At 44.7% G+C, this 23249-nt stretch overlaps 1 protein-coding gene across 2 annotated transcripts; it reads left to right on the top strand.

Moving 5' to 3' along the window:
- Positions 1–2868: 2868 nt before the first annotated feature.
- srpra (SRP receptor subunit alpha) lies at positions 2869–22110 on the top strand. Of its 2 annotated transcripts, none has more exons than XM_062552124.1 (14): positions 2869–3195; positions 4130–4213; positions 4374–4537; positions 4886–5046; positions 5926–6085; positions 6689–6842; positions 7735–7859; positions 8184–8302; positions 8757–8843; positions 14469–14641; positions 15844–16057; positions 17752–17915; positions 19526–19624; positions 20664–22110. In XM_062552124.1, the coding sequence occupies exons 1-14, from the start codon at positions 3073–3075 to the stop codon at positions 20790–20792; spliced, it is 1956 nt and encodes a 651-aa protein (XP_062408108.1). In that variant the 5' UTR covers positions 2869–3072; the 3' UTR covers positions 20793–22110. The 2 variants fall into 2 exon arrangements, with proteins under 2 accessions (XP_062408108.1, XP_062408110.1); XM_062552126.1 differs by having other exon boundaries at positions 5929–6085; positions 20664–22109.
- Positions 22111–23249: the final 1139 nt, after the last annotated feature.

The raw sequence follows: 23249 nt of genomic DNA, 5'->3' as shown, positions 1-23249 counted from the left end.
ATTGATGAATGAATGACTATGTCTCAACTAAAGGGCCCATTAATGTAAGATAAATGACCACTGCATGTGATGGGACTTCAATAAATAACACCGTATCAATGTATGACTTTATGTCAATATGAGACCTATAGCCTACCATGTGGATGATAACATCACAGAAAATTAGTTCCTGTAGCTTTTGAAAGTTGATGTTATACAGTAGGCTAGATGTTTGAAACCACAACCATCACCCAATCAAGGCCTATGAAACACTAAAGCAAAAAAAAAAAAAAATCCTCTGTGAATGACTTGCTTGAAGCGCACCTTTCACCAACATACAGTGCCTATAGAAAGTCATCATACCCTTTTGAAATAGTTACTTTTTTTGTCTTACAGCCTGAAATCAAAACCAATTTTAAAAACAATCTTTTTCAGTTTAATTCACAAATATAGCTGTACAACATCAAAATAATGAAAAAAAAGTCAACAGTTCTGAAAATTAATAAAAAAATAAAAACTAGAATAACAGGGTTGGAAAAGTCATCATACCCCTGACTTAATACTTTGTATAGCTTCCTTTTGCTTTCATTACAGCCCCCAATCTGTTTGGATATGTCTCTATTATAGCTTTGCACACCTAGATTGGGGAATATTTGCCCAATCTTCCGTGCAAAATTTTTAAAATTCAGTCAAATTCTGTAGGGAATGGCGATGGACTGCTCTCCAAGTCAATCCACAGATTTTCTATAGGATTTAAGTCAGGGCTCTGACTTTGCCACTCAAGGATATTCACCATCCTATACTCAAGCCACTGCTTTGTTCTTTTGGCAGTATGTTTATGACCATTGCCGTGTTGGAAGGCGAATGACCTGCCCATATTCAGCTGTCTAGCATGGGGGCTGCAGGTTTTCCTCAATCATTTGGGTGTACTTGGCAGCATCCATTTTCCCTCCTATCCTGACAAATTGCCCAGTCCCCACTGAAGAGAAACATCCCCACAACATAATGTTGCCCCCACCATGCTTCACACTAGATATGGTGTGTTTTGGGTGTGTTTGGGTGTGTAAACTGTGTTTGGTAAGCGCCTGGAGCTCAGTCCAAAAAGTTCAATCTTAGTCTCCAAAAAGTTCAATCTTAGTCTCTTCTGACCATAAAAGCTTTTTCCACATGGTAGCAGAATATTCCAGATGTGTTTTTGCACTGAACTCCAAGCGCAATGTTTGGTGAAAACCAAACACAGTACACCACCCAAAACACACCATACCTAGTGTGAAGCATAGTTGGATGTTTCTCTTCAGCAGGGACTGGGCAATTGGTCAGGATAGAAGGGAAAATGGATGCTGCCAAGTACACCCCAAATTCTTGAGGAAAACCTGTGTCCCTCTGCTAGACAGCTGAAGATGGGCAGGTCATTCGCCTTCCAAGACGACAATGATCCTAAACATACTGCCAAAAGAACAAAGCAGTGGCTTGAGTATAGGATGGTGAATATCCTTGAGTGGCAAAGTCAGAGCCCTGACTTAAATCCTATAGAAAATCTGTGGATTGACTTGAAGAGAGCAGTCCATCGCCGTTCCTTACAGAATTTGACTGGATTTTAACAATTCTGCACGGAGGATTGGGCAAATATTCCCCGATCTAGGTGTGCAACGCTATAATAGACATATCCAAACAGATTGATGGCTGTAATGAAAGTAAAAGGAAGCTCTACAAAGTATTAAGTCAGGGGTATGATGACTTTTCCAACCCTGTTATTCTAGTTTTTATTTTTTTATTAATTTTCAGAACGGTTGACTTTTTTAAAATTATTTTGATGTTGTACAGCTACATTTGTAAATAAAACTGGAAAAGATTGTTTTTAAAATGGGTTTTGATTTCAGGCTGTAAGACAAAAAAAGTAGCTATTTCAAAAGGGTATGATGACTTTCTATAGGCACTGTATAGGGCTACTCTAGCCAAAATGCTAGTATGTTGGTTCATCCACCATTTATCACTGGATGTGGTACAATCTATCACTAGATGGCGTTCGTTGACTTTTTTTCTAGTTGGCACTTTAAACCTTCAATAGGGAGGGAAAGTGAAAACCAGCGCCCCAAGTGGTTGCGTTCCTATCGAAGAGCAGCTCCAATGTTAAGTCCCATAGACCGACTTTTCAAAAAAATACTACGCAGCTATTCCAGCGATCTTATCCACCAAAAATATTTTTCAGTCTTCATACTGTAATAATCTACTAACTGTGAAAATATCAGACCCTATTTCGCCTTAATAAAAAAAACCGTAATTGCTCGTTTCATTTCATAAATGGACTACAACTTCAAGTGACGTGACACCCTTCCACGACGTTACTCGCCTAGCATCGTTTGTTTATTAGCCTGTTAGCTAGTTGGTTAGTTAGTAGACAATCAGACTTACTGCCAGCTCTTGTGTGAGTAGGAGCACAACAAGTTGTCCCAACATAAAGGTAATTACCACGCGGTTTACATCGCTCTCTGTTATTACAAAAATATGTAAAGCCAGTTCAGCAAATTGCCGTTTTGATCAGTTGGAGATGAAGCGCCCAAACTGGTGACGTCAAATGCTACTGTAGCTAGTACTGTAGTTCGTTATCACCATGTTACAAACAAACTCAAAACAATTAATCTGATCCTAAAAAATAAAGTATGACCACTAGAAGCAATAGAGCTGACCTAAATGCATAGCATATTGAGGGCATTTAACTAAGTTACCATCATGGGCCGAGATGTATTTTTTCTAAAAGAAAATCCCATCCCCTCCCGCTAGCCTCTAGGAACGCAACCGTTAGATGGCGATGAGATTACTTTCCCTCCCTATGATGGCATGTCAGATGACGTAGGCAGGAACGTCACTTCCTAGCTCTGCAACTGACGTGTCTAAAACAGTTGTGGGAAAACCCTGGCAGGGAAATATTTGGTCAGGAAAAGTGACTGATTATTTTCCCTGAAGACGAAATCAACTACAGAAGTTGACGTCAGATCTATAATTTATTAACTATATATTTTATTTTTATGTTTTGAGAGTGTTAGCTAGTGTTCTCTATCCTTGTTGTGGTTAACTTGAGTCCTTGTCGGCAAGATGTTGGATTTCTTCGCCATCTTCAGTAAAGGGGGTATAGTGTTGTGGTGTTTTCAGGGAGCTGGGGTTGCGGAGTCTTTTGCTGGACCTGTTAACGCTCTCATCCGATCTGTCATCCTACAGGTAAATCTACTGGCACATGTGATGATACAAGTAGAATTCAGTTCGTCATCACCCCATGTCTGCTGCTGCCGCTAACCAAAACGTGCTAACAGCTAATCTGCTTACTTGCTAACTAGCTAGCGTGCAAAGTTCGTGTTGCAATCACTGCAATTTAACTAGCTAGCAAGCAAACTGGCAGGTGCTGCCACATAACCCGCTGCAATGTAGTTAGCCATCAAGAGGAAAAATGTATTGTATAAGTGAGTAAGAGCCTTCCATAGACCTGACGTTAGTTTCACTCTAGCGACCAAACGTATGTTGTGTCGAGTCTGTAACGTCGTAAGCTGTAAGCTTAATTACTGACGTTGACGCACAAGAACTGGCAAACAATAATGCTGTTTAGGTACATACTTTATACAACGATTGTCTAGCTTGTGTTGTTGCTCGGTCTTCGTTTGGCAGCTCATCTTACAGTAACATCGACGCTGGCCATATTGCGCAATCCTTGCTTATAATTGGTTCTACGCCACAAGTCAACCAGCGTTAACGTTAATTGTTCCTTCGGCTAGAGAGATCAGTTGAACCTACTGACTGTGTTTAAAATCATTTTTATTCTTTTAAACATCACTTTGATTGGGGAAGAGGGCTACTGGACAGTAGCTGACCAAAGCCCTGTACAACTTCATGGTTAGCTCTTGCAGAACACAAGGACATTTCTGTACAACTTGCAAATGCTAATGAATACAAAGTTAATCACATACAGTGAATAAAGTACACAAAGATGATGTCCTTTTGTGTAACTTAACTTTCAAGAACCTGCTCATCAAAGGTTACTAAAAGATAAATCGTCTCCATATTTCATGGCATTTGGTTGTTTGTTGTGGCTGATTTCAGTTGTGTGATTGATTTAAAACGAGTCCAACTGTATTCTGTCATCTTTATCTTCTCATTTCAGGAGCGCAGTGGAAACAACTCCTTCAATCACAATGCGTTGACTCTAAAATACAAGCTGGACAACGAGTTTGAGCTTGTGTTTGTGGTATGTTTGTCTTTATTTTATTCACATGTCTTTAGATTGATTGCAGTGGTACTGTATGCTATCTACACTACACTGCTTTTAAAACTGTACTGTTGTTTTGGCAGAGTCCAGTGAGGACATGCTTATACAACTTGGTTGATTGTCTTATCTGTTGTTACAGGTGGGTTTTCAAAAAATCCTCGTGTTGACCTATGTGGACAAGTTAATAGACGATATCCAACTGCAATTCAGGGATCGTTATAAGAATGAACTCGAGCAAAAGGGTGCCATCAAATATTTGATCAACGATTTTGAATTTGGAGATGATTTTCAACAGCTTCTCCGGTGAGTTCTCAAGGCCTCTTCTCTCTTTTCATAAAGTAAAGGTGTGTGTGTGTGTGTGTGTGTGTGTGTGTGTGTGTGTGTGTGTGTGTGTGTGTGTGTGTGTGTGTGTGTGTGTGTGTGTGTGTGTGTGTGTGTGTGTGTGTGTGAGTGTGAGTGTGAGACAGAACTCAGAGGATCCATGCTGATACGTACTATCTGACTCAATTCAGAAGACCACAATGAGGTCAAATTGTAGAATGAAAAACAGCCTTATTGTTTTGTGCAATATACTTCTGTGCATCTAAAGCTAAACTGTGTGTGTGTGTGTGTGTGTGTGTGTGTGTGTGTGTGTGTGTGTGTGTGATCCAGCGAGGCAGAGGAGAGCAGCAGGATGAAGGACCCAAAGGTCATGAAGACCTTCTCGCAGTCTATGAAGTCCCAGAAAACTGTGAAGTCCATGATCGAGACGAAGGGCGGAGACAAGGGCAAGGAGCAGGGTGGCAAGAAGAATAAAAATGCCAAAAAAGAAGGTAACGACCACACAGGCTACCGTGATTTCCGGACTATTAGCCGCGGCTTATACATTGATTTTGCAAGATTTCTTCAACTATGAGGTTTATACACAGGGACAGTTAATATGGTTTTGTTTCTTTTAACTGGCGTAAAACACTGCTCTGCGGCTTATACACAATGCGGCTTATACACAGGAAATTACCGCACACTCGTATGCCTGCATATTATACAATAGCTAGACTGACAAGTGCCCTCACTACAGCTGAGTATGAGCTCTGACTGAGCTCTGACAGGCCTGGCTCTTTAGCACTGTGGTCAAGCTGCCGGGTTAGTACCCTGGAGACTGGCCCAGGTGTGGTCAAGCTGCTGGGTTAGTACCCTGGAGACCGGCCCAGGTGGGGTCAAGCTGCCGGGTTAGTACCCTGGAGACCGGCCCAGGTGGGGTCACCGCTCTCTCCCCTCACTGCACAGATAAACGTCTGCTGCATAGCAAGTCGAATGTTGCACGAGCCATCTTCAGCTTCTATATACGTACACACTACAGTCATGGGAAGTTAAGAGAAAACATCAGAAGAGACTTTAGCAAATGCTCACGGCAAACACTGGTATGGATGTTATGCACACCCACAGTTTTTCTATTCAATTAGCATCAATTATGGTGTCTGATGGCACTACATAGATGGTAAAAGTTGGGTGCGAGGGACACCAATGATTTTTCTGCAGTACAATAGGTGTGTGTGTGTGTGTGTGTGTGTGTGTGTGTGTGTGTGTGTGTGTGTGTGTGTGGGTGTGGGTGTGGGTGTGGGTGTGGGTGGGGGTGTGTGTGTGTGTGTGGCTGGTGGAAGACATGGTGGTGCTGATGTGGTGCGCGTGTCACTTGTGCTCTTCTGAATCAGTAGCAGAGGAAGCTGCAGGGGCGGCACCAAGCAAGTCCCCGCCCGCTTCCAAGAAGGCGGTTGTCAACGGCAACCAGGAGCTGACTAAAGAGGAGATCCTTCAGAGGAACCGGGAGGAGATGTTCCGCAGGGCGGCGGCCAAGAGTGGCGGGGCCACCAGGTACCACACACACACACACACACACACACGCACACACACACACAAATCCTCTCGTATATGAAATCTTCTCTGGCCCACCTCATTGACGCCGCTGGTCTTGTCCATAGACAGTAAAAGATATGGACAGAGCTATCACGTAGACGTCAGCAGAGAACGAGGAAGCAAATTTCAACGTTTTTTTTAGGTCTTCTATTTCCGTCAAAGGTCTTCTGCGCAGGCCCAGGTGTTGTACATGTGTCGTACATGTGACGTAGGCACGTAGTCTGACCGAGTCTGACCTATGGCGACGCTTTACTCTCTCTGGACGCATGCGCGTTAACACTTTAGCATTGATTTCGGAAAACGTTTATTACTCAGCCGATAAGACAGTTACGAGGTTATAATGTCAATTTCACAATGTAGTATGTACTCTGACAATAGAAAATGTTCATACAAAGGCTTAAAACGCTTCAGCTGTAACGTAATTTGATGTCAAAAGTGGCGCTTACACCCCGTAGGATTCAATGGAATGGCTAACTAGCACTGGTCTACTTTTTAGCATGGCGGCCGACATACTGTCTACACTCTCAGAACGTTCGCTGCCCCCTTGGTCTTGTCCCCCAGGTCCCCCAAGCCTCTGAAGGAGAAGGAGAAGATCAAGAAGGCCAAGGTGAACCGCGTGTGGGACAACTGCGGCACCAACACCAGGGAGCTGGACCACAGCAAGACCAACGGCTCCCAGGACGCAGGCGACCTGGCCAGGGAGCACGCTGAACCGGTATGTGCGTCCGCCGAGAAATGAGAGGACTGTTAGTCGTGTTAGAGTGTGAAATGAGAGGACTGAGAGAGTGAGAAATGAGAGAAGTGAGAGAGTGAGAAATGAGAGGACTGAGAGAGTGAGAAATGAGAGGACTGAGAGAGAGGGAAATGAGAGGAGTGAGAAATGAGAGGACTGAGAGAGTGAGAAATGAGAGAAGTGAGAGAGTGAGAAATGAGAGGACTGAGAGAGTGAGAAATGAGAGGACTGAGAGAGAGGGAAATGAGAGGAGTGAGAAATGAGAGGACTGTTAGTCGTGTTAGAGTGTGAAATGAGAGGACTGAGAGAGTGAGAAATGAGAGAAGTGAGAGAGTGAGAAATGAGAGGACTGAGAGAGTGAGAAATGAGAGGACTGAGAGAGAGGGAAATGAGAGGAGTGAGAAATGAGAGGACTGAGAGAGTGAGAAATGAGAGGACTGTTAGAGTGAGAGAAATGAGAGGACTGAGAGAGTGAGAAATGAGAGGACTGAGAGAGTGAGAAATGAGAGGACTGAAAGAGTCTGCATCTGACTGTTGGGCAGTGGAACGTTTAGCCTCTTAATAACCATTCAGCTTGTGGTTTAGTGATGCTGATTGAGTTGTGATTTAGTGATGCTGATTGAGTTGTAGTTTAGTGATGCTGATTGGCTTGTGGTTTAGTGATGCTGATCAGCTTGTAGTGTATTGATGCTGATTGGCTTGTGGCTTAGTGATGCTGATTGGCTTGTGATTTAGTGATGCTGACTTAGTTGTTGTTTAGTGATGCTGATCAGCTTGTGGTTTATTGATGCTGATTGGCTTGTGGCTTACTGATGCTAATTAGCTGGTGGTTTAGTGATACTGATTGAGTTGCCCATGATGCTTTGCCCTTCAGGAAATGCAGCTGGAATCCATGGTTGGTGACTTGCGGGACGTGGATTATGAGTCCAGCGAACCGGAGGAAGAAGAAGAAGAGGAGGAAGAGGAGGAGAGGGTGGTTGTCACTGAAGCCAAGAAAGGGTGAGGAGCAGCTTTGTGTTGTGCTAATAATGGCGTACTCTCCATTTTCGCCTCTCCACCCCCCCCCCCTCCATTTGTTTACTTTACTTGTTTTGTACCACAAAACTCAGATGAAGCCTTCTGTACTTGTTAGTAAAGCTGTGTCTGTTTTTAGTATGGTGGTGATGTGTGTTCTATACTTGTCTGTAAACCTGTGTGTGATTGTGGTATGTGGTGGTGAAGTCTGTCCTGCATTTCAATGTTTGTGCACTTTTGCTTTGCACAATGACAATAAAGTTGAATCTAATCTAATCTAATCTAATCTAATGTAATCTCCCTGCGAAGGGCCAAGCGTGGCGGCTTCGGCGGGATGTTCGGGATGCTCAAGGGCCTGGTGGGCTCCAAGAGCCTGAGCCAAGAGGACATGGAGCCGGTCCTGGACAAGATGAAGGACCACCTCATCGGTACGCTTGCCATTATCCGGAGTCAAATTCCTCGTTTGTTTGTTTACGCAAACCTGGCCTATAAAGCCGGTTCTGATTGTGATTTGGATTACGCCATGCTCTGGATTCGCTCCACAGAGTGGTAAAAGTTTGCCACTGACTGATCAGTTTAAGTAGCATGGTTGTCCGTTTTTCTGCTGCCAATTGAAGGTTTGGGTTTAGGTTAAAAGTTTATGATGGAAGAGTAGTCAAGTAGAATACAAAAACAGATCCTCTTAGTCAATAAATGTAGACAAAATAGATCATCTTAGTCAGTTGATTTCCAATATGAAACCATTCAAGATCCTTATCAGTATGTGATAAGCAACCACGGGTTCATACTGGGTTAGCTATATGAGCCATGTATGACTGTTATTAATGCGATAAGATTTGGGTTTATTGGGTTTATTTTTTATTTATCTTGTTCTGTCTCCAGCTAAGAATGTAGCAGCTGACATTGCCGCCCAGCTGTGTGACTCAGTGGCTAAGAAGCTGGAGGGAAAAGTCATGGGCACTTTCACCAGTAAGTACACACACACACAGACACACACACACACACACACACACACACACACACACACACACACACACACACACACACGCACACACACACGCACACGCACATGCACATGTTCCCAACCACATGCTACCATTTTCCTTACACACACACACACACACACAGTACCAACCACCCACATGCTAGCATTGACCTCACATCTGCGAGTTCACTAGGCTGAGTCCGTGAGCATGTGGGGAGCAACTGGCCGTTTCCTCGGTGATAACACACTCAGATAAACCGCACTTATCAGGGCCCTTGACCAGCACAGCACTGAAAAACACCCTGATTTAGAAATAGGATGGTTCTAGAGTATATGGCACTCTGACACACGCACACACACACACGCACACACACACACATATTGTAGAGTATGTTTTGCATTTGTAATGACATGGACGCTACTGAAAAACACCCTGATTTAGAAATAAGATGGTTCTAGAGTATATGGCACTCTGATACACACACACACACACACACACACACACACACACACACATACTGTAGAGTATGTTTTGCATTTTTAATGACATGGACGCCGCTGAAAAACACCCTGATTTAGAAATAAGATGGTTCTAGAGTATATGGCACTCTGATACACACACACACACACACACACACACACACACACACACATACTGTAGAGTATGTTTTGCATTTGTAATGACATGGACGCCGCTGAAAAACACCCTGATTTAGAAATAAGATGGTTCTAGAGTATATGGCACTCTGATACACACACACACACACACACACACACACACACACACACACACATACTGTAGAGTATGTTTTGCATTTGTAATGACATGGACGCCGCTGAAAAACACCCTGATTTAGAAATAAGATGGTTCTAGAGTATATGGCACTCTGATACACACACACACACACACACATACTGTAGAGTATGTTTTGCATTTGTAATGACATGGACGCCGCTGAAAAACACCCTGATTTAGAAATAAGATGGCTCTAGAGTATATGGCACTCTGATACACACACACACACACACACATACTGTAGAGTATGTTTTGCATTTGTAATGACATGGACGCCGCTGAAAAACACCCTGATTTAGAAATAAGATGGCTCTAGAGTATATGGCACTCTGATACACACACACACACACACACACATACTGTAGAGTATGTTTTGCATTTGTAATGACATGGACGCCGCTGAAAAACACCCTGATTTAGAAATAAGATGGTTCTAGAGCATATGGCACTCTGATACACACACACACACACACACATACTGTAGAGTATGTTTTGCATTTGTAATGACATGGACGCCGCTGAAAAACACCCTGATTTAGAAATAAGATGGCTCTAGAGTATATGGCACTCTGATACACACACACACACACACACATACTGTAGAGTATGTTTTGCATTTGTAATGACATGGACGCCGCTGAAAAACACCCTGATTTAGAAATAAGATGGCTCTAGAGCATATGGCACTCTGATACACACACACACACACACACATACTGTAGAGTATGTTTTGCATTTGTAATGACATGGACGCCGCTGAAAAACACTGATTTAGAAATAAGATGGCTCTAGAGTATATGGCACTCTGATACACACACACACACACACACATACTGTAGAGTATGTTTTGCATTTGTAATGACATGGACGCCGCTGAAAAACACCCTGATTTAGAAATAAGATGGCTCTAGAGCATATGGCACTCTGATACACACACACACACACACACATACTGTAGAGTATGTTTTGCATTTGTAATGACATGGACGCCGCTGAAAAACACCCTGATTTAGAAATAAGATGGCTCTAGAGTATATGGCACTCTGATACACACACACACACACACACATACTGTAGAGTATGTTTTGCATTTGTAATGACATGGACGCCGCTGAAAAACACCCTGATTTAGAAATAAGATGGCTCTAGAGTATATGGCACTCTGATACACACACACACACACACACATACTGTAGAGTATGTTTTGCATTTGTAATGACATGGACGCCGCTGAAAAACACCCTGATTTAGAAATAAGATGGCTCTAGAGTATATGGCACTCTGATACACACACACACACACACACATACTGTAGAGTATGTTTTGCATTTGTAATGACATGGACGCCGCTGAAAAACACCCTGATTTAGAAATAAGATGGCTCTAGAGTATATGGCACTCTGATACACACACACACACACACACATACTGTAGAGTATGTTTTGCATTTGTAATGACATGGACGCCGCTGAAAAACACCCTGATTTAGAAATAAGATGGCTCTAGAGTATATGGCACTCTGATACACACACACACACACACACATACTGTAGAGTATGTTTTGCATTTGTAATGACATGGACGCCGCTGAAAAACACCCTGATTTAGAAATAAGATGGCTCTAGAGTATATGGCACTCTGATACACACACACACACACACACATACTGTAGAGTATGTTTTGCATTTGTAATGACATGGACGCTGCTGAAAAACACCCTGATTTAGAAATAAGATGGCTCTAGAGTATATGGCACTCTGATACACACACACACACACACAGTATACTGTAGAGTATGTTTTGCATTTGTAATGACATGGACGCTGCTGAAAAACACCCTGATTTAGAAATAAGATGGCTCTAGAGTATATGGCACTCTGATACACACACACACACACACACATACTGTAGAGTATGTTTTGCATTTGTAATGACATGGACGCTGCTGAAAAACACCCTGATTTAGAAATAAGATGGCTCTAGAGTATATGGCACTCTGATACACACACACACACACACAGTATACTGTAGAGTATGTTTTGCATTTGTAATGACATGGACGCTGCTGAAAAACACCCTGATTTAGAAATAAGATGGCTCTAGAGCATATGGCACTCTGCCTGTGGGGGCAGCTCTGTAGCTGTAGTGTGCATGGCAGGGTGCTTGCTCAAGTCTTGAAAGTCTTAAAACGTATGGAATTTTAAAGTGCCTTTTTCCAGACCTTGAAAAGTTTGGAAATTTGTAGTAAAGTCTTGGAAAAGTCTTGAAAACTATAGCTCATGAAGAACTGATGCAAGCACTCAGACTGAACCTCCATAATTTTGCGACTTTTGCGATTTCATTTTTTTTTTTCATATGCAATCAAAATCCATAATTTCATGGCAGTGTTTTCTAAAACATTACAAGGGTTTTTGCAATGTTTTTCATTTTAAATCTCATCTAGGATGATCTCTAGATATCAATCTCTCAAGGATTTTGAGGGGGGTTTTAATCAACGGTTTTCAATCAAAATCCTTGATTTTGTGGTGATATTTTCTGAAAATTATTGTACGTACTCTAGTGTTCAAGATTCAAGATTGTCTTCATTAATTCAATTCAATTCAATTTAAATTTATTTGTACAGCGCGCATAACAAGGCACCTTCAGCAAAGAGAGCACCAGGGGCAAGGAGTTGGTTAGTGATAGGAAGAAACCTTGGGCAGTTCCACAAGGGGCTGACCCAACTGCTTGGGGTCATGCAGTAAAAGTCAAATCAATAGCTAGGGTAGGCTACAAGATGTCCATAATTTTCACAAAGGCAATGTGATATGCAACATAATAGTCCAAAATACACAATGGTGATTAGTTCCAAAATATTAGACTATAACATTATGTAGGCTAAGTGATAACAACCGACGAGGTGACTGGTTCGACGGAAATAATGGCGAGGTTGAGGTCCACGTCGCCGGGTTCTTCCGCCGAGTCATTATTTCCGTCACTTCGAAGGTCGTTATCCCTCTTATCTGTGTCTAGTTAAGTTATCATATCTTATTCACTACTTTCTTTGAAATGCAGAAAATAACCCATTATACAGTAGCTACCGTTAAGGAGGAAGTAAACAGCCTGAATAGTTCCTTCCAGTTTCAACTGCTACTATCGTTGTTATGGATACCAGTCATAAGCGCCTTGGTATGATTAAAAATGTTTAGGAACCATGCAGGTTATACGGAATTAATGGCCACCCCTTCAACCAATCAGAGAAGAGAATCCCATTGTTAAAGCAGATAAGGTAGCTCAACAACATAGTAGTGCCAAAATAGAATCCCTTAGCAAAGTAATGGGTCCAGAGTTAGTGTTGAATCAAAGGGTGGGGTAGGTCATGGGGGAGCATAAGGGTCAATTGTGGCAGAGCAAACAGAGTGAGGTAGTGTTTAAGACATGGGTTGAGATGGGCCATAGTAATAGTCATTAATGGCAGTGCCAATTGAGGCAGGGGGATCGATCACTGGGGATCTGGTGGTAGGTCGATCCTGCCATGGGCATCTGAGAGGGCCTTTGGGAGGGAGACGGTCCTGCCATGGGGGTCTCGATATGGTAGCAATCTGCATTACATCTCATTATACTACTATTAGAGAGTAAAATTCTTGCGTGTTGGTAGCCTGACTCAAAACTACAAAATGTCGAGGTCTTGAAGAAAAAATGATAAGTTTGGAAAAAGGTTGGAAAAAGTCTGGAATTTTTAGTTGACAAAAGAGCAAGCACCCTGCATGGAAATGTTATACATCGTCGGAAGCTCTATTTTAATGTCTCTCTGGATTTGGCAGAGGTTATCATATCGAGCTAAAAACATTGATCTTTCAGACTGTAGATTTAATCCGAGGCTGCACACTTTGTGACCAAAGTTGACCACACACACACACACACACACACACACACACACACACACACACACACACACACACACACACACACACACACTCTTTTGAGGCCACAGCTTTAGGCGCATGTACATACACCCACATTGGCGAGACGCACACAGACAGTGTCCTTCTCTGTCATTATAGCCTGGTAGGCAGCAGTGTACAGTACATAAGGAAAAGGAGAGGAGAGGACAGGCACCCGAACACAAAGCGTAGTACACACTGTTGGTCATTCTGCGGTCGCCCTTGCACTCGCCCACTGTCCTGTTTGTGTGTGTGTTTCAGTAAGGCCCTGACTGGGCCCTGGCACTGTCCATGACTGTGGTGAGGCTTCGACTGGGCTGCGTTTTGGGAAGCCGTCGCTTGTGTTTCCGTGAACTCATTTGATCTCTGGCTGTGGCATATGCTAACACTGAGAGTGTGTTTGAACCACTTGACTGTTTTGTATTTGTATGTGAAGTCATGGCTTTGAGAGTAATGTTCATCATTTATGTGTCTGTCTGAGTGAATTTGAGAGTGTGTCGTGAACACCACTTCACTGTTTTGTCTGGCCCGTGCCGTGTGTGCGGTTGTGTGTGTGTGTGCGCGCGCATGCTCCTAAAGCCAACAGTGTGTGCGTGTGTGTGTGTGCGCATGCTCCTAAAGCTGTGGCCTCGTGTGTGTGTGTGTGTGTGTGTGTGTGTGTGTGTGTGTGTGTGTGTGTGTGTGTGTGTGTGTGTGTGTGTGTGTGTGTGTGTGTGTGTGTGTGTGTGTGTGTGTGTGTGTGTGTGTGTGTGTGTGTGTGTGTGTGTGTGTGTGTGCGTGCTGAAGCAGTGGCCTCGAAACTAAACCAGGCTGTGTGTGGTTTTTGTGATGTGTTGATTGCGTGTCTAACCTGCGTGTGTGTGTGTGTGTGTGTGTGTGTGTCCCTGCAGCTGTGGCCTCGACCGTAAAGCAGGCTCTGCAGGAGTCTCTGGTGCAGATCCTGCAGCCCAAGCGGCGCGTGGACATCCTGAGGGACGTGCTGGAGGCGCGCTCCCAGCGCAAGCCCTTCGTCATCACCTTCTGCGGCGTCAACGGCGTGGGCAAGTCCACCAACCTCGCCAAGGTCAGACGCCGACACCCACACCACCACCCACCACCCACCACCCAACACCAACACCAACACCAACACCAACACCAACACCAACACCAACACCAACACCAACACCAACACCTGTTCCAGCACCACCACCACCACCACCTGGTCCAGCCATCCTCCACCTTCCCTGCCTCTTCAGTGGCCTCCATTCACCCAGAGCAGATGCTCTAATTAGACTCAGTCCTGTAATGGACATTTATAACGTCCAGTTTCAGATACATTCTCCTCTCTGCATGAAATACATTGGTGCTACACTGGGTAAAGCCAGTCCAGTCTACTGTACCAGGGATCTTTTTGATTTGGCCCTGCAGCTCAGGCTGGAAACCTCCACATGTTTATGCGCTGCTTCTGTTAACAAATCTGCGGGAACCAATCTCAAACTGGCTTATCCACCTGGTGCACCAGATAGTTGGTCTGATTGACTATCCAAATGCGTACAGAGTCATTTGAACTACAGTATGGCCGTTGATCACGCCTCTTGTGCAGTAGGAAATACAGAGCAGACTCCCCAGACTAACAGGGGGGGCTACACCAGGCGCGTAACTGAAGCGTTCCGTTCGCGACGCGCATGTTGCAGCCGATCGCAGCAGTTAATTATCACTGTAGTCAATGGAAGTAGCTACACCAGACGCAACAGTGGCGTGTACATTCGAACAAAAATAGACCCATCTTCTAAAATGGATTTTACGCGTTGCGAACGGAACGCCTCAGTTACGCGTCTGGTGTAGCTCCCCTGTAATGTTCTATCTCAGGAGATTGCGCTTGGTCTGGTGATGGCCAGGCTACATCGGCACCGTTCTCCTTCTAGACCCTTTGGTTCTTCCATGTTCTGAACTCCACGGTTAACAATGGGTGCCATTCATCTGTTCTGAAATGGCCCTGGAAGTCCCCGTAGTTTCACTTCCTCTTCCCTTTTATACAGACAATAACTGAAATGTGTCCTCTACAAATATATGTGTGTGCTTGTGTGTGTGTCTGTGTGTGTGTACACACTGCAGTTTATTTGTATCTCAGTTAATGATTTATGGTTATGGTTACTTGGCCCATGCTTTTATCCATAGCCGCTTACAACAAAGTAACAATAATAAACAGACAGCAAATGGTACACCATTTAATTAACGTTGACTGAACATGTGACGTTTTAATTGACCTTGTGGTTCTTGCTGTAGATCTCGTACTGGCTGATCGAGAACGGCTTCAGCGTGCTGATCGCGGCGTGCGACACGTTCCGAGCGGGCGCCGTGGAGCAGCTGCGGACCCACCAGCGGCGCCTCAACTCGCTGCACCCGCCCGAGAAGCACGGGGGCCGCCCCGCCGTACAGCTCTTCGAGAAGGGCTACGGCAAGGACGCCGCCGGCATCGCCATGGAGGCCATCGCCTTTGGTAAACACCCACCGCCTACACACCCCATCTAGTATTACTGCCCCTGTACTCTACCCTCCCCAGTACAACACCCACCGCCTACACACCCCATCTAGTATTACTGCCCCTCTACCCTCCCCAGTATTACTGCCCCTCTCTACCCTCCCCAGTACAACTGCCCCTCTACCCTACCCTACCAAGTACTACTGCCCCTCTCTACCCTACACAGTACTACTGCCCCTCTCTACCCCACCCAGTACTACTGCCCCTCTCTACCCCACCCTACCCCACCCAGTACTACTGCCCCTCTCTACCTCACCCAACCCTACACAGTACTACTGCCCCTCTACCCTACCCTACCAAGTACTACTGCTGCCCATCTACCCTCCCCAGTACTACTGCCCCTCTCTACCCCACCCTACCCTACCAAGTACTACTGCCCCTCTCTACCCCACCCTACCCTACCAAGTACTACTGCCCCTCTCTACCCCACCCTACCCTACCAAGTACTACTGCCCCTCTCTACCCCACCCTACACTACCAAGTACTACTGCCCCTCTCTACCCCACCCTACACTACCCAGTATTACTGACACTGTATACCAGTACTACAGCCTCTTGCTAACAGTTGCTAACAGTTTTCTGTTTGCCTTGAGTTTTTCCGCAAACGTTTGCAAAATCAGTCTGAGGAGGAAGTTATCCGCACACACACGGGGGTGCTGGACGAAGGAGGGTTGCCGTTCAGACACAATGTTTACACAGAATTGTTCAAATTCAACTGTTCGCCACCGTTTGATGAATTTGAACCTACCTTCTGTTTACCCCTACCCTACCCAGTACCACTGTTACCCTACCCTACCCAGTACCCCACCACTGCTACTCTCTACCCTCCACTGCCACTCTCTAGCCCCCTACTTAACAGTCTGTCTGTCTGTCTGTCTGTCTGTGTGTGACTGTGTAGCTGGTGTCCCAAAATGAGATGTCTGTGTGTGACTGTGTAGCTGGTGTCCCCAAATGAGATGTCTGTGTGTGACTGTGTAGCTGGTGTCCCAAAATGAGATGTCTGGTTCACCTTGTCGTGCAGCCTTTGCACCTTGGCAGGGGAGCTGTCCTAATTAGCGTAAGCTTCAGAGGGTTCTGCTGGCCCTGTTTCCAGCCGCAGACACACACTAGGCTCTCTGTGTTCTCTCTCACTCACTGTGTGTGTGTGTGTGTGTGTGTGTGTGTGTGTGGGGGGGGGGGGGGGGGTGTAACAAAGCTTGTGTACAGTTTCTGTGAATCACTGGAAATGCTTCAAGCAATTACTATGTAACCAAAAACATCAATACATGTTTTATCAATATGTATGTATGTGTGTCTGTGTGTGTGCGTGGGGGGGGGGGGGGGGGGGCATTGTGTGTGTGGTTCAACTGCACAGTATGAGGGCTTAAAGCGATCGTAGGTCCCTTTAGACAGACAGTGTTCCCTCTTTACCCATGCTGTGTGTTCTGCTGTTCTGCTCCTGGGGTGCTGAATGGCTATTTACTTTTACTTGGTAATCTGTCAGTAAAAAGCATGTTTTTCTAATGCTGTCTGTCTGTTTGTGTGTGTGTGTATCTGTCTCTCTCTCGCTCTCTCGCTCTCTCTCTGTCTCTCTGTCTCTCTGTCTCTCTCTCGTTCTTTCTCTCTCTGTCTATCTGTGTGTGTGTGTGTGTGTGTGTGTGTGTCCGTGTGCAGCTCGTAACCAGGTCTTTGACGTGGTGCTGGTGGACACGGCGGGGCGCATGCAGGACAACGCTCCGCTGATGACCGCGCTGGCCAAGCTCATCGCCGTCAACACGCCCGACCTGGTGCTGTTCGTGGGCGAGGCGCTGGTGGGCAACGAGGCCGTGGACCAGCTGGTGAGTGAGCCGCGTGTTACGATCGGCGCCATAGTCACTTCCTGTGCAGTAGCCGCATTGTGTACAGTATAAGCCGCAGGACAGTGTTTTAGGGCCATAGTCACTTCCTGTGTAGTAGCCGCATTGTGTATAAGCCGCAGGACAGTGTTTTAGGGCCATAGTCATTTCCTGTGCATTAGCCGCATTGTGTACAGTATAAGCCGCAGGACAGTGTTTTAGGGCTATAGTCATTTCCTGTGCATTAGCCGCATTGTGTACAGTATAAGCCGCAGGACAGTGTTTTAGGGCCATAGTCATTTCCTGTGCATTAGCCGCATTGTGTACAGTATAAGCCGCAGGACAGTGTTTTAGGGCCATAGTCACTTCCTGTGTAGTAGCCGCATTGTGTATAAGCCGCAGGACAGTGTTTTAGGGCCATAGTCATTTCCTGTGCATTAGCTGCATTGTCTATAAGCCGCAGGACAGTGTTTAAAGCCGCAGCACAGTTGTTGGTTTTTTTGTTGGTTTTTTTAAGTTAAAATGAACAAAACCCTATTAATACCATATTAACTGCCCCCGTGTATTAACCTCATAGCTGAAGAAATTTAACAAAACCAACGTTTAATAGTGCTGGGAAATTACGGTACCCGGGCTAGTTCTCCTTTGTGCTACTTGTGCTGTCACTTTGATCCATGAAACACGTCATTTCCAGAGTTCCCCTGCAGGTGGCACTGTGTAGCTACATGGCATGCTGCCTGAGTTCGTATTGACCACCATGAACCAGGCACTCTCTTGGTTTTACACAGAGAATGGTTTTGCATTCAAAGCCAAATGCCATTGTGTGACACGGAGGTCCAATTTAACTTTTGCTTATCCGTGACTTTAATCTTTTATCTTTAATATCCCTTGTAGCAAAATAACTATTTGATTTTTTTAGCAGTTCTATGGGCCTTTGCTGTAGAAATGGGATATTACAGAGAGATATTACACAGTCTTATAGTACTTCTTTTTGTACATCACAAAACATTTTAAGATCCCTGTATTACTGATATTATTTCTATAAGATTACTATAATATTGTGTCCCAAGAGGAGATGGGTGCTGTGCTTGACCAGTGTGTTAAAGCTGCATTTTTTTAGTCATATTAGCTTGAACTGTCATGGGATTCCGGAAGTAGACTATTAAATAGGCTGTTTAGGAAAAATCGCGAATTCTCTAGCTCCCTCTCAAGCCTGTAATCGTGCTCGGAAAAATCGAGCGCTCCCGGTTTTGTTTAAGCAATCACGTTAGGGGGGAGGAATCGCTACCTGTCAGTCACAGCTTGTGCACGCTGCTATCCAACCGCTGCTACTCTGCTGCTCACGTAAACAACCTCGTCTACAGAGGGGGAGGGGTTTGGGGGGCAGTTTGGAGCTTGGAGAGGTTGGGGGAGGGATCTGAAAGTTGTATCAGTTTGAATTTTCCGAATTTAGACTCGGAATTTTTGAAGGCAGCTTTAATGAGGAGATGGGTGGTGTGGTTGACCAGTGTGTTAATGAGGAGATGGGTGGTGTGGTTGACCAGTTAATGGTTTGTGTTAATGGTTTAAAGGGTGGTGTGGTTGATCTTTGCATGTGTTCTCTCCTCCTCCAGGTGAAGTTTAATCAGGCGCTGGCTGACCACTCCATGTCCGATAGGCCCCGCCTTATCGATGGCATCGTCCTCACCAAGTTCGACACCATTGATGACAAGGTGCGGCTACACGCCATCCCACAGCACACCGACACCTGCTGCTAACTGCTAACCGCTAACTGCTAATGATGATGTCTTGCCCCCGTCCTCTAGTGGTGGGGGAGTGAGGTGCAGGCTGATACTTGGCTGCCTTTCCTATCTTATTATTTCCTGTAAAGCACTTTAAAGAGCTATGAATAAAGTTCACTTACTTAATAGAGCCTCACCCTTCTGGTTACACCTACAAAGCCATCAATACACCCTCACCACATATACCCTCATTAAGTTCACTTACCTAATAGAGCCTCACCCTTCTGGTTACACCTACAAAGCCATCAATAGACCCTCACTACATATACCCTCATTAAGTTCACTTACTTAATATATAGCCTCGTCCTTCTGGTTACACCTACAAAGTCATCAATAGACCCTCACTACATATACCCTCATTAAGTTTACCTACTTAATAGAGCCTCACCCTTCTGGTTACACCTACAAAGCCATCAATAGACCCTCTTCACATATACCCTCATTAAGTTCACTTACTTAATATATAGCCTCGTCCTTCTGGTTACACCTACAAAGTCATCAATAGACCCTAACCTCATATCCCCTCATTACATTGCATCAGTGTATGTTTAGTGTTTAGTGTTTGTGAGGTTAAGATGGCTGACCTCATTGTATTGCATCAGTGTGTGTTTAGTGTTAGTGTTTGTGAGGTTAAGATGGCTGACCTCATTGTATTGCATCAGTGTGTGTTTTGTGTTAGTGTGAGGTTAAGATGGCTGACCTCATTGTATTGCATCAGTGTGTGTTTAGTGTTAGTGTGAGGTTATTAAGATGGCTGACCTCATTGTATTGCATCAGTGTGTGTTTAGTGTTAGTGTGAGGTTATTAAGATGGCTGACCTCATTGTATTGCATCAGTGTGTGTTTAGTGTTAGTGTGAGGTTATTAAGATGGCTGACCTCATTGTATTGCATCAGTGTGTGTTTAGTGTTAGTGTGAGGTTAAGATGGCTGACCTCTCTCTTCCTCTTCCTCTTCTAATGTTCTGCTCAGGTGGGCGCCGCCATCTCCATGACCTACATCACCGGTCAGCCAATCGTGTTCGTGGGCACCGGCCAGACCTACCACGACCTGCGCAGCCTCAACGCCCGCGCCGTGGTCAGCGCCCTCATGAAGGCCTAAGAGACGCCCACTGCCCAAGCAGGACACCCAACCACCCCCCCCATCCTCTGGTCCGTCCCTGGTGCCCCAAAACCAGGTCTTGGAGGGCCACCATGTGTAGAGGATTTCTCAGTTTCTCCTGAGTCAAGCCAACCACCTGATTTAAACTGATTTATCCAATCATGATCTTAAGAGTACCATGTGTACCAATGACAGCGTGAATACCATTAAGTGATGTTTGACATTCTCCCTCCAACAAAGAACGTCTGGATGTAGAAATGATTGCATAGCTTTGATTATTTTTGATTTTATTCCCTCTTACTTGTAGTATCAAAATGTAATTGGAAAGTCTTAATTTGTTTAATTTGTTGCTTAGTTTGTCCAGACAACTAGTCCATTAGAATAGGTGAGAGTCCTCATTTAGATCTTGAATTTGAAAACATGGTGGCCCCCCGGCCCCCCCACCCCTCCCCCATCTTCCTCCTGCAAGATTTAGTCCCTGATACTCAATGACTGAACCCACCCCACCCCTAATCCTACTTTAAACCAACCAAACAAACCAACCAAACCTACCAACAAAACAAAACCACCCAACCCACCGGCCGCAGTCCTGATGGTGGCCAGTGTGAGGTGCTGTGCCCTGCCCAGAGGCCAGTCTTCTCCATCTGTCTGGCGCCCCGTGTCATCGCTCAGACGCTTCTCATGCATAGCAGCTTTCACCCAGCCGCCATGGAGGAGGATGGGGGCATGAGGACTTTCAGCAAGCAACCGTCTCTCTCTCTCTTTCTCTCTCTCTCTCTCTCACACACACACACACACCCTTTTGTTTCCCTCCCTCCTGGTTATGATGTGGGGCCAAAAAAGTATATGTGCCGTTTTGATAGCTCTTTATGAACAAAAAATACAAAAGATTGCATAAAACATAAATACCTGGATATATATATCATATATATATATATATATATATAAAACCCAAACAAACAAACAAATAAAATAAAGGGTAATATATTCCTAATTTTATTTTGTTTATCTTGTCTGAGTTATTTGGATAATAGCATGAAGTCAATGTGCTACTGGCCTCGGTATACAACCAAGCAAAAAACTATTCAGATGTAACAAGAACGCACATTTTGGTTAAAGGGACACTTCACCGATTAGCATTTAAGCTTTGTATCTTTAGAAAACCAGTCATGTTTTTGAATGGTCGTGCATCATTCCCTCAGTTTGCCTTGAGATGGGAGAAATACGGATTTCAATGAAACCCATGAATAGGACTTCCTGCTTTCAATGATGTAAAATGATGATTTTTACATCATTGAAAGCAGGAAGTCCAACATTGAAATCCGAATTTCTCCCATCTCAAGGCAAACTGAGGGAATGATGCACGACCATTCAAAAACACGACTGGTTTTCTAAAGATACAAAGCTTATTGCTAATCGGTGAAGTGTCCCTTTAAGGTCATGCCCTTATTGTACATATCGCCTTCCCCCAGTGTTTCCACACCCCGGCTTGTTGTTGGCTTGTTCAGGGTCAGCAGCAGGTCAGTCTTGCTGAATCCTCCTCGTTCAGTCTGCCCCCTCTCTCCAGCGTGCTGGCGAAAGCTGACCATTTGACCATAGTGCCTATCCTCCACTCAGTCCCATGATGCATCGGATACTGCATGGGCATCTCTACTGTCTGTTTTTTTTTTTTTTTTCTTCTTTTTTTCCCTTTTTGTGTTCATTTGAGTCATCTGGGGGAAAAAAAAGAAAAATGCCACAAGCAACATTTCCACTATTCTTTCCAAAAGCCCTTCCATCTCAGAAGAACTGTCCCACTCTCAGTCACTCACTCACTCTCGCCTCTCCTCTTCCTGGTCTCTGTTCCGTGTTCCGTGCTCGATTGCCAGGATGGGGAGACATTCCTATTCTAGAATGTTCTCTCCTCCATTCATGTCTGTCAGGTCACCGGTGGCAAGGAGAGAAGAGGCCGATTTGGACCTGTTTTACGGACTCGACTTCACAAAGACAATTTGACTTGGAAATGTATGACAATGACAATGCAAAACCAACAACCCAACCCTTCGCAGCCCGGGTCATCTGATGGTGAGACCGCTGGGTCATCTCACACCATCCGTCTTAAACTCTCTTCCCCTCGTCCTGTCCAGCCTCGTCTCATTTCCTCTCCCGTTTCCCCTCCCAACCCTGTTACTGCACAGATTCCATATTAATTAGTGGCGACCCTTCTCTTTGCTTTAAGTTCTTAGTTTCTCTACCCCACCATACACGTCTGTTCTCCTTCAAGGCATGTTGTGCAACTGAAAAAAAAAAAAAAGAAAATAATAATCAAGAGTTAAGTTTTGGCAGAGAACAAAATTAATGCACCTCTTCTGTTCTTCAGTATACAATATTTTGTAGTTTATGTGATGGAGCAGAATGGAAATCTATTGATGGTGAAAGCTTGCCTGGTGAAAATACAGTAGATGCCCAACAGAGAAA

The sequence above is a fragment of the Sardina pilchardus genome, chromosome 13 (genome assembly GCF_963854185.1).
Source record: "Sardina pilchardus chromosome 13, fSarPil1.1, whole genome shotgun sequence".
Lineage (NCBI taxonomy): Eukaryota > Metazoa > Chordata > Actinopteri > Clupeiformes > Clupeidae > Sardina > Sardina pilchardus.
The sequence above is the reverse complement of the archived record's forward strand: the minus strand, read 5'-3'. Positions and strand labels throughout refer to the sequence as shown.